This window comes from Asparagus officinalis, chromosome 9 (genome assembly GCF_001876935.1).
Source record: "Asparagus officinalis chromosome 9, Aspof.V1, whole genome shotgun sequence".
Taxonomy (NCBI): domain Eukaryota; kingdom Viridiplantae; phylum Streptophyta; class Magnoliopsida; order Asparagales; family Asparagaceae; genus Asparagus; species Asparagus officinalis.
In genome coordinates, this window is record NC_033802.1 from 57,352,652 (window position 1) to 57,364,972 (window position 12,321).

At 35.2% G+C, this 12,321-nt stretch overlaps 2 protein-coding genes across 2 annotated transcripts in view; one reads left to right on the forward strand and one right to left on the reverse strand.

Moving 5' to 3' along the window:
• Positions 4,383 to 7,433, reverse strand: LOC109823856 (pentatricopeptide repeat-containing protein At4g39530). Its single transcript, XM_020390269.1, has one exon. The coding sequence runs from the start codon at positions 7,197 to 7,199 to the stop codon at positions 4,749 to 4,751; it is 2,451 nt and encodes an 816-aa protein (XP_020245858.1). The 5' UTR covers positions 7,200 to 7,433; the 3' UTR covers positions 4,383 to 4,748.
• The window catches only part of LOC109823471 (uncharacterized oxidoreductase At4g09670-like), a 5,568-nt gene continuing 3,996 nt past the window's right edge, over positions 10,750 to 12,321 (forward strand). The window contains 2 exon segments of the mRNA XM_020389754.1: positions 10,750 to 10,917; positions 10,919 to 11,209. Coding sequence (XP_020245343.1) covers positions 10,750 to 10,917; positions 10,919 to 11,209 — 459 coding nt within the window.

Here is a 12,321-nt window from a genome sequence, read left to right on the forward strand (position 1 = left end):
CCCAAAAACCATTAAAAATCCAAGAAAAATAATAAAAAGATAAAATTTGGAAAACTAGCTGTTATAGGCTAAAAACATATCATCAGTCAACTAATGAAGTTGACCGTTGAACAGTTTTGGCAGATTCTGGAATTTTACGTATCTGGTTTTATAAAATCAATTTAAAATAGTACATCAACTCCAAAAATTATGCAATTTTTAGTTATATTTATAAATATATAAATAAACATGTTAAAAAAGGAATTTCTTAAATATCCCTTCTCATTTGTGAGAGATAATTATTTAAACACAGATATTATAGTTTCTAAAAACTGCTGACATACATGATTTTGTAAAATCAATTTGACACCTTAAATCAACTCCAAAAAGATAAAATTTTGGAAAATGGTTATAAACATGTAATAGAATATGTTAGAAAAATAATTTTTTAAATTACATCTCTTATTTGTTAAAACTCATCTGTTTTGTAAAAACATGCACGAACATGAACTTTAAACATACACGAACAAAAACTTGATTTTGTAAATTTAATTAAACATAACAAATCAATTCCAAACTTAATAAAACTTTGGAAAATGTTTGTAAATATGATTTTGAACATGTTACAAAAAATAATTTTCCAATTTACATTCCCCAATTATGAAATCTTATCATTTTGCAAAATCACATAAATATGAACTTGTAAAAACTTGATTTTGACAAAATGAGTTTAAACAAAGTTTTAAAATATTTTCAATAGATTTATAGACCTGATAAAAGATATAAAATAATATCGTTAAGTCTATAAACCAAAACAGCGATAAATAAAACCAAATGTGTGTGTGTGATATTGAGCTCTAAGTATTAATACACAAGTATAAACCCTAAACTATTTACCCAAGCTTGGAATCTTTAATTTGCTCGTCTTGGTACATTTGCGGATAAAGTTTGAACTTGGATCTTAAACTTAAATTGCATAGGCTTCAACCATTATTCCGTCAATCTCCATTGGATATGATCGTGAATGCTCGATTCCATCCATCCTTCAACATATTGTTTGTCTAGAATAAATACAAAACACAAATACTAGACAAATAACATTAGATGTAAATTATTTGTAAATTATCATCAAAACAAAAGGACTCAACATGAGGAAATAAAGTCTATGAAGGACAATAACGTTTGGGATCTTATCCCGTTGCCTAAATGTGCGAAGCCAATTGGTTGTAAATGGATATTTAAAATCAAGAGGGACTCGAAAGGCAATGTGAAGAGGTACAAAGCTCGCCTTGTCGCTAAAGGCTTTTACACAGAAAGAATGCATTGATTATAAAGAGACTTTCTCTCCGGTTTCATCAAAAGACTCTTTCAAGACAATAATGACACTTGTGGTACATTTTGACTTTGAGCTACATCAGATGGGTGTAAAGACTGTGTTTCTCTATGGCGACATTGATGAAATAATTTATATGGTGCAGCCAGAAAATATTATGTCGGGAGATGCAAAGAAGATGGTTTGCAAATTGAAGAAATCCATCTATGTGTTTAAGCAAGCTTCTCGTCAGTAGTATTATAAGTTTCATCAAGTTATCATCTCATTCAGTTTTGAGATGAATGTAGTCAATGATTGTATATACCACAAGTTCAGTGTGAGTAACTATATTTTCCTGGTTTTATGTGTCAATGATATATTGCTTGCCAACAATGATATAGGTTTATTGCATGAAACCAAGAGATTTCTCTCAAAGAAATTTGAGATGAAAGATCTTGGGGACGCCTCTTTTGTATTGGGCATACAGATACACCGAGATTGCTCTTGGAGTATACTTGGGTTATCACAAAAGAGCTATATCAAGAAGGTTCTTAAAAGGTTTGGCATGTAAAATTGTAAACTAGGCGACACCCCTATGGCTAAGGCAGATAAATTCAGTTTCAATCAATGCCCTAAGAATGATTTTGAGATTAAGGAGGTGCGACAGATTCCTTATGCGTCAACAGTAGAGAGTCTAATGTATGCTCAAGTGTGTACGCGTCCAGGTATTTCATACGTGGTTGGAATGTTGGTAGATACTTAAGTAATACTGGATTGGATCACTAGAAAGCAGCCAAGCGAGTCTTGAGGTATTTGCAGAGAACAAAAGAATACATGCTCACGTATCAGAGGTCAGACCAGTTAGAGATCATTGGGTATTCTGACTCCAATTTTGCTAAATGCCAAGATAGCATAAAATCTACTTCATGCTATATCTACCTACTTGCTGGAGGAGCTATCTCTTGGAAGAGTGCTAAGCAGACACTCATAACTTCATCCACCATGGCAACTGAGTTTGCAACATGCTATGAGACGTCTAATCATAGAATATGACTACGAAATTTTATCACTGGGCTACGAATTGTGGATGGCATTGAAATACCACTTAAATTATTTTGTGACAATAAATCAGCAGTGTTGTATTCCAACAATAACAGGAGCTCGACGAAGTCGAAACATATAGACATCAAGTTCCTAGTTGTTAAAGAAAGAGATCAAAGTGGACTTGTGTCTATAGAGCATATTGAAACAAACTTCATGATCATGGATCCGCTGACTAAGGGATTGCCACCAAAGTCTTTCATGAGCACACTGCTCATATGTGTGTTTTATTTCTTTAGGATACGTCATTTTAGTAGGAGTTTGTATTTTATATGCTTTTACTTGTAGACACATTTGTTATGATTTTATGAATATTATATGGTTATTTATCGCTATATAAAGTTTTCAATTCATATTCACTCTGATTTTCGGTATTATCTAACTGAGGTTTTAAGGTGGACCAGTTGGAAATGGGCATGTTAAGATCACACTACACTAAATTTTTATGCTACACATCCATACTTGATCTGTGTTATTGGTTGTATTGATATACTTGATCATTGATGGGTCTCGTTGCGATAAATGCAATAAAGATCACTTTGATCCTATGTTAATGTAAAAAATAAACGAGATTGATAAGGATGCATATTTTTTTATAGTAAAATTCATGAGCTCATAAGGTTATATCATAATTTATATTTATATAGTAACATATATGACCCAAGTGGGAGATTGTTGGATTTAAAATCCAATAAATGGCTAATATATTAAATAGATATGTACTATGTGCTATCAATCAAGGTTAGCCCATTAAAGTGATCTAATTTAGGATTTAGACTTTTAATGCATAATTAAAGTATGAGTTTCTTATGTGTAGAGACCAAAATATAATTGTTAAATTTTATGAATGACCGAATTAATAATTATGAATAATTGATTCAGTTATAAATAGGGTTGTGGTTCCCCAAATCTCTACGTAGAATCTCTTTCTGATTTCTCATCTTCAGAAGGATTAGAGTTTCTCTAAAGAGAATATATACGTACAAGATTTGTAAGATCTACATCTCAAAAACTCAATGATCACATCCTACTCCATGGATTTAGGTATGGTTCTACATCTTCTTAATCTAACACTGATTGCCAAAGATAGCTGAAGATGTGGATAACGAAACAAACTACCACCTGACAGTCGCACAAAATTTTGTAACATATGACCTGCATTAGTTAAGTTGATTGAGAATGTGTTACTGGTTTTTGCTCTTTGGCTTGTATTATGTCCGAGTCTTTTTTGGTAAGTTTACGTCTTACAATATCTACACTATATTCTTTCTTCATTCAGATCTTTAGTTAGTCTGGAAAAGTAGGCTTGTTCTCTTTGCTACATGATCTTAAACTACAGATTTTGTGGCAGGTGTCTTAACCTACTTGTGAGTTGTTCTTTTTAGGTCTATAAAGATCCTCTTTCTTCGTGAAGTTGTCTTATTCACATGTTTGCCAGCAAAGGATTGTGCATTACTAGCACAAAATTTGTCCATGGAATTCATATCTCCGAGAGATTATATAACTCGATTAAGATTAAGAGATTTGAGGGACTATTAGCAATTAGAAGTAGCAATTAGAGAGATTAATTTGAAACAAGTTATAAGAATTGAGGGACTATTAGCAATGTTCACTGACTTAGAGGACTAGTTTGAAAAAAACTTAAGAATTAGAGACCTACTAGCAATGTTAATGATTTCGGGACTAATTTCAAAGAATTAAGAGACTAATATCAAAAAACCCAAATCTATTTTACTAAACGGAGTAGAAACAACGATCAGGATTGTACATAGTGCGCAACGGCTGGATTAGAATGGCTTGTCCTGAAGTGGGAATACCTAAATTACACAAACATTTCAAAACAATTGACCCCGAATAAAAATAAATTTCAGGGGGTTATGTGCAACACCCCCGCAAATGTAGGGTCAGTTAAATACCCAAATCGATTTTGTGGGATTAACCCTAAAAACTAATCACGTATCCAAAATTTTCAAATATAGGGTCAGATGAATTGGTACAGATACAATCTGATTGATTTTTTATTTTATTTTTTCAAACTAAAACAAGATATAATGCTCGTCGGTCAGATTAAGAATGTAATGTATATTTTAAAAATGTTTCGGACTTCCATTTACCTATGGTCAAATTTATTTATCTCCATCGGATGTTATGCATCGTTTGTAGAAAGAGAGAAATCAAAGACTAGCTTGCTGGTTGTTGAGCCCGCCACGTCCACATCCCAAATCATCATGCTTCGAATCGATAACTTTCTTATTTTTGACTGATGTAAACAATTCCCACGTCCTCATTTGTAAACTTTCTCATGTCGGAATTGCATCTTTTATCTGTAGTCTCCCCCAAAATCATTAATCTCCATCTAAATTGTGTTGACATTCGGTACATCCTCAACACTTCTCATGATCTGTGTCAGCCCATCCAACAATATATAGATGATATTTGTCTCCTCGTGCTCACTCCCTCTTGCAATGAACACATGAACCTCCTTCATAACCTCAATCCAACTATACCCTGGTTCCTTTGACACCCCAACAGAATCCATCTCTTTTCTCAACTTATCAACACCTCCCCAAATTCCCTTTGAAGCATATATATTCGACATCAATACATAAGGTCCACTGTCCTGTGAATTAATCGATATCGCCTTTCTTGCAGCGTACTTTCCGATATCGACATTACCAAACACTCTACAGGCACTAAGTAAGCTTCTCCAAACAATCGCAGCAGGCTCAACTGGCATTCGCTTGATGAACTCCTTAGCTTCCTCCAATTTCCCAGCTCGGCCCAAGAGGTTAACTACCGAAGCATAATGCTCCATCCCTGGTTCAATACCAAATACCGGTTTCATAGAATTGAAGTGAGTCAATCCTTCTTCAATCAGCCCTACATGAACACAAGCAGAGAGAACACCAACAAATGTTACATAGTTTGGCCCTATTTCTTGTTCTCTCATCAGCTGAAAAACTCTGAGCGCTTCCTCTGATTGCCCATGTTGTGCATATCTTGAGATCATAGAGTTCCAACATACAGTATCTCTTCCATCAGTTGAGTTGAATACTACACGAGATTCTTGGATGCATCCACACTTTGCATACATGTCGATAAGTGAATTAGATATGAGGGGGTCATCATCTAGGCCACATTTTATAATTTGGTTATGAGATTGGAGGCCATGGAAGAGGCTTGCCAGCTCACTTGCTGCTGTAACAACCGCAACAAAAGTGAACGCATCTGGTCTCAAACCACAAATACGCAATTGATTGAAAAGCCTTAGGGCCTCTTCGCTTTGATCATTTCGTGTGTAACCAAATATCATAGCATTCCATACTACAATATCTTTCTCATCCATTGATTCAAACAAAACTCTCGCGTCATTAACAAAGTAACACTTTGAGTAGACGTCGACTAAAGCACTGCCTGCTTTAAGGTCTAATAAGATTCCTGATTTAATAATGAGACTATGCACTTGCCTGCTTAAATCCACGAATGATAATGATGCTGACATTCCGAGGAGGCTCACAAAGGTCAAGAGGCTCGGAGACAAGGTCTCAGATTTCCTCATCCTATTGAACAATGAAACAGCCTCGCCAACTTCTTCATGCCTTGCATGACCTTCAATCATGGCATTGTAACTAATGACATTGTGGTCTTCCATCAAATCAAACACAATTCTTGCATCGACCAAAGAGTCACATTTCGAATACATATCTATAAGTCCGTTTTTAACATAATCATCAGATTCTAGATTAGCTTTCACAACAAAGCAATGCACTTGTTTTCCCTGATCCAAAGCCAATAATGAACCACAGGAAGTTAATACACTTGTGCAAGCAAACGCATCGGGTTCCCATCCTATTCTGCTCATCTCAACATATAGATCTAAAGCTTCTTGATCCAGAGAATTTTGCATGTATCCTGATATCATAGTAGTCCAAGAAACAAGATTCTTAAGATTCATACAATCAAACACTCTTCTAGCAGTCCTCACTTCAGAGCACTTGCAATACAAATCTATAAGCCCATTGTTCACCGAAACATCCATCTGTGTCCCACTTCTATACGCATAACCATGAACTTGCCTTCCACATTCAAGAGACTCCAATGATGAACAAGCACTTAACACACTCGAAATAATAAACATATCAGGCGCAACTCCTGATTCCCTCATTTGATTGAGCAATCGAAGAGACTCGCTGCTCCTACCAGTTTGGGAATAACCCGCGATTATTGCAGTCCATGTGACCGAATTCTTTATAGGGAGCTCATCGAACACGGTCATTGCTTCTTCCATCAATCCGATTTTGCAATAACAGTTGATAAGAGAAGTACCCACAAAGATATCGGAACAATATCCCAATTTTTTGGCAAGCCCGTGAATTTGGAATGAGCGATTGACTACCCTTGACTCTTTACAAGCTTTAAGGGCACTAGCGAGGATGAACTCATTCGGGTTTTCTAAAGAAGACCTCCGGAAGTCCGAGAGGAGGGAGAAAGCCTCTTCAGATCGGTTCGATTGGGTGTACGCAGAGATCAACGAAGACCAAGAAATGATGTTTCTTTGGGGCATTTGATCGAACAGCTTGCGAGCTTCTCGAAGGCGGTCGGATATAGAGTAGGCTTTGAGGAGGAGATTGGTGAAGAAGAGGTCTGATGAGAGGCCGCAAGCGAGGGACTGGGCGTGGATTGGGTTCAGATGGAGGTGAAGGGATTGGTTTGAGATGCATGATTGAAGGAGATGATGAAGTCGAGTTTGGGGTTGGGATTTTGGGAGAAAACGGGAGGGAAGAGAGGGGATCGGCTTAAATTTCATGAGAGCGCGACGGCCAGTTCATTTAAGCCTCTCCGTGCTTGGATTGGTTATCGGCCCTCGAGTGGGTTGGGTCTTCGGTTACTCCAGCTCCCTGTTTTTGTTCAATTCAAACAGCCCATGTTGATCGAGGCCCAATGTAACCCAACGATCTACGGGGAGGCCTCTATTCAGAAAGTCGAATGAGGACGAAGGGCATCACAAGCAGCGTCCCAGTATCATTTAGCATTATTGAGCCATTCCCGGGTGCCAAAATAAAACTAATTTACCTGTGCCAAAATAAATTACTTGAATACGTTTGGTAAACACTTACATGAGATTAGACTAGTTGTTTTTAGTTAAAAAAATATGGTTCTCAACTAGGTTATCTCTCAACCATCCCTATCTTGATTCAATTTTAACCCGATTGAGACGTTAAGGGGGTGTTTGTTTCAACTTTTTTTAGGATATAGGGTGGATTACAAATTCTAGGATGAAAAAGTGGTTTTTTTTTTTTGAGTTTATGGATTCCATAACCTTTGTTTGATTGAAAATAAATTTTGGGATATTGAATACCCAAATAATAAAAAATTAATATATTATAGCATTTGTGAAATCCTCTCTTTGAGAGAGGATTTAGGCTAGAATTCAAATTCTAAAATTTGTAATGCTACAATTTGAGTTTGAAGCAAATAAAATACAAATTATAAAATTACATATCCTAAAATATTGATGAAACAAATAATATTTTAAAAATCCAACCTATGTTAAAAAAAAAACCTATGAATTTTAAATCCTATAGTAAAATACATATCCTAAAATTATAGGATTTGAAATAAACACCCCCTAACCACATTAATGTGAATAAATAAAATTAGGGAAAAATGCTTCCAGCCCCCAAAAGCTAAGGAAACATGCTTCCCACCCCCCAAGACTTTGTCAACGGGTGTTTTACCCCCAAAAATAAAGATTCTGTTCTCTGAGCCCCCAAAACACAAAACCCAAGACATTAAAATATGTGAAGACCATAATATCCTTCTCTCTCTCTTTCTTTTTTTATTACAATATGATGATGGTTATTTTATTATTTTTGTTTTCTCTTTCTCTTTATCATGAAGTATTGAGATGATAGTTGAAATGATTGATGATGATTATTTTATTATTTTCGTTTTTTATTATTTTGGTTGTTTGTATTAGGAGATTGTTAAAGTTACGGGTTAATTATTAAGGTTACGAATTAATTGTTAATGTTACGGGTCAATTGTTAAGGTTATGAATCCTCTCTCTCTCTCTCTCTTTTTTTTATTAAAATATGATGAGGATTATTTTATTATTTTCGTTTTCTCTCTCTCTTTATCATGAAGTATTTAGATGATAGTTAAAATGATTGATGAAGATTATTTTATTATTTTTGTTTTTTATTATTTTGGTTGTTTGTATTGGGAGATTGTTAAAGTTACAGGTTAATTGTTAAGGTTACGAATTAATTGTTAATGTTACGGGTCAATTGTTAAGGTTATGAATCCTCTCTCTCTCTCCTCTCTCTCTCTCTCTCACTCTTTCTCTCTTTCTATCATGATGTTTCTTTGATGATATTGAAATGATTAAAGAGGATTATTATTTTATTATTTTTGTTTTTTTTATTCTTTTTGTATTTTTAGAATATTCGTTGTTAAGGATAATGGTTGGTTGTAAAGGTTATGCATTGATTGTTAAGATTACGGGTTGGTTGTTAAGGTTAAGGGTTTGTTGTTAAGGTTATGGGTTTGTTGTGTAGGTTACGGATTTGTTGTTAAGGTTACGGGCTTAATTGTTAAGGTTACGGGTTTAATTGTTAAGGTTATGTGTTTAATTGTTAAGGTTACGGGTTTAAATGTTAAGGTTACGGTTTATTAATTATAAAGGTTACGGTTTAATTGTTAAGGTTACGGATTTAATTGTTAACGTTATGGTTTTAATTGTTAAGGTTACGGGTTTAATTATTACGGTTACAGTTTTAATTGTTAAGGTTACGGGTTTAATTGTTAAGGTTACGGTTTAATTGTTAAGGTTATGGGTTTAATTGTTAATGTTACCGGTTTAATTGTTAATGTTACGGTTTAATTATTAAGGTTACGGGTTTAATTGTTAAGGTTACGAGAGAGAGAGAAGGGATCCATAACATTAACAATTGACCCGTAACCTTAACAATTAAACCCGTAACCTTAACAATTAAACCCGTAACCATAACAATTAAACTCATAACCTTAACAATTAAACCCGTAACCTTAACAATTAAACCATAACATTAACAATTAATAAACCGTAACCGTAACAATTAAATCCGTAACCTTAACAATTAAACACGTAACCTTAACAATTAAACCCGTAACCTTAACAATTAAATCCGTAACCTTAACAATTAAGCCCGTAACCTTAACAACAAATCCGTAACCTATACAACAAACCCATAACCTTAACAATAAACCCGTAACCTTAACAATCAATGCATAACCTTTGCAACCAACCATTATCCTTAACAACGAATATTCTAAAAATACAAAAAGAATAAAAAACGAAAATAATAAAATAATAATTCTCTTTAATCATTTCAATATCATCAAAGAAACATCATGATAGATAGAGAGAGAGAGAGAGAGAGAGAGAGAGAGAATTCATAACCTTAACAATTGACCCGTAACATTAACAATTAATTCGTAACCTTAACAATTAACCCGTAACTTTAACAATCTTCCAATACAAGCAACCAAAATAATATAAAACGAAAATAATAAAATAATCCTCATCAATCATTTTAACTATCATCTTAGTACATCATGATAAAGAGAGAGAGAAAATAAAAATAATAAAATAATCATCATCATATTTTAATAAAGAGAGAGAGAGAGAGAGAGAGAGAGAGAGAGAGAGAGAGAGGATTCATAACATTAACAATTGATCCGTAACATTAACAATTAATTCGTAACCTTAACAATTAACCCGTAACTTTAACAATCTCCCAATACAAACAACCAAAATAATAAAAAACAAAAATAATAAAATAATCCTCATCAATCATTTCAACTATCATCTCAATACTTCATGATAAAGAGAGAGAAAACGAAAATAATAAAATAATGCTCATCATATTTTAATTAAAAAAAAGAGAGAAGGGTATTATGGTCTTCACATATTTTAATGTCTTGGGTTTTGTGTTTTGGGGCTCAGAGAATATAATCTTTATTTTTAAGGGTAAAACACCCGTTAACAAAGACTTGGAGGTGGTAAGCACATTTGGGGGCTGGAAGCATTTTTCCCATAATAGTAAACACCTCCACGCCGGTTCTGTGGCTGGTATACAACAAAGCTGTTACGTATGTAATGATTTCATCAAGTCGGGCCCACAAGTTTGGACCAGCACGTGTCAGCGCTATCATTCATCACGCAGAGCTATAATCTCCTACCAAACCCCTCTAATTTCGAGTCTCTCCTACTAAACTCTCCTCGCTCCAAAACCCCAAATCAAATCCTCCAAAATCCGATAAAAAAAAAAAATGGCCCGCCGAGACCCCAACCGCTTCGGCGATTCGTCGGCATGGCGCGGGAATCGGCCTTACAAATTCTCACGTGCCGTCGGGCCTCACCCCTAAAGCATCATCACCGCCGTCCGGAGCCGCCTCCAATCTTCGAAAAAAAAGCCCAACGCCTTTCATCGCCGCTAACGGCCTTAGATTCCTCCTCCGGTCGCGCCTACGGAAGCTACCGAGGAGGTTTTGGACGATCCCAAGATTGAAGCCGCCTACATTCCGCTCGCCGACGAGCTTGCACGTGCGCGGGGCTTGGCGGCCGCGGAGAAGGGGAAGCCACTGTGCCTGCTTGAGAAGCCGACGCGTTGTGTTGTCTTGTGTAGAATTGGATCGATCCTGAGGTTTGCTGCCCAGCTAATAAGGTTTCAGTTCAAGTTTCATGGATACTACTTGTGGATGCATCATCCGAGGACCGCTAAGATGAAGGAGCTGCTGATGGATCCGACCCGATTCGGACAGCTCAGAACGGTAATTTAGGGGTTCTTTTTTCCTTCTGAAATTAGGAAAATTAGATATATCTATTAGGTAATTTAGTTTATTTTCGTTTTAATTTATATTAAAAAAAAATTCTGTTGAGGTTAGATTGTGAAAATTTATGGTAGGCTATCGTTGACTGGAGGAATGTTGATAAACGGGAGCAGATGAAGGATTAAGAAAGAAGAAAAGAGATGATAATTTAAGGTGCTATTATTCTTATTTAGAATATAAGTTGTTTCTTTTGACCGAATTGGGATCGGGAGTGGAGAGATTGAGGATGATTATGTCCTCAATGATAAGCAACATGATATAATTGATAAATTTGATCAGATAGAAAGCTAAAGATTCTGATAGTTTGTTGTGCTCTCTAGTTTTAATCTCGGATCTCTTAAAGTTTAAGTTGGAGCTAATGAGTTATAGTAACACGGAGGTTTGGACGTAATTAAACAATTAAAAAAATGATTACTTTTTTGTGCATCCCCCCTAATTATATGATATAAACCCATGAAATGTTTGGGTTGTTGTTCAGATGATGTTGATAAAAGCACTTGTCTTTAGATGGTGGCATGCAATTTTACAAAGGAAATAAAGTGGTGAACAGAGTGAAGTGTATGCTCAGTGTGCCCTCACGACTAACAAAAAGCACTGAGGAGGCATAAGTGTTGTTGACACCTCTTGATTTATTTAGCAGTGTGATTTTTGCGAGTATTTTTTATGTGTGGGAAGGTGAAAGGCAGCCCAGGATATATGACATTGGGAAACTAAGTATTAAATTAGAGAGTAATATCATCCGTGTTGTGTGCCCTGTGCTGGGAATTTTTTTAGGTCATATTATAATGCTAAAAATGAATGTCGGTGACCAACCAATTTGTGTGGGTTTTATGGAATTCAATCTCTCAAGTAATCACGATCCTACCAGTTCTATTCTCTATTTTTTGCTGCTCTTTTAACAATATATGCTCCCTTGATCTAGGTTTTGGCTCCATGTTTTAGTCAGTATAATGAGGTAAATCTAGGTGAGTGCATGAGAATGGTTTCTTTCGTAAATATTCTGCTGCATTTAATTAGTCTTAATAGGGGGATTTATGAATTAAATATTTTAT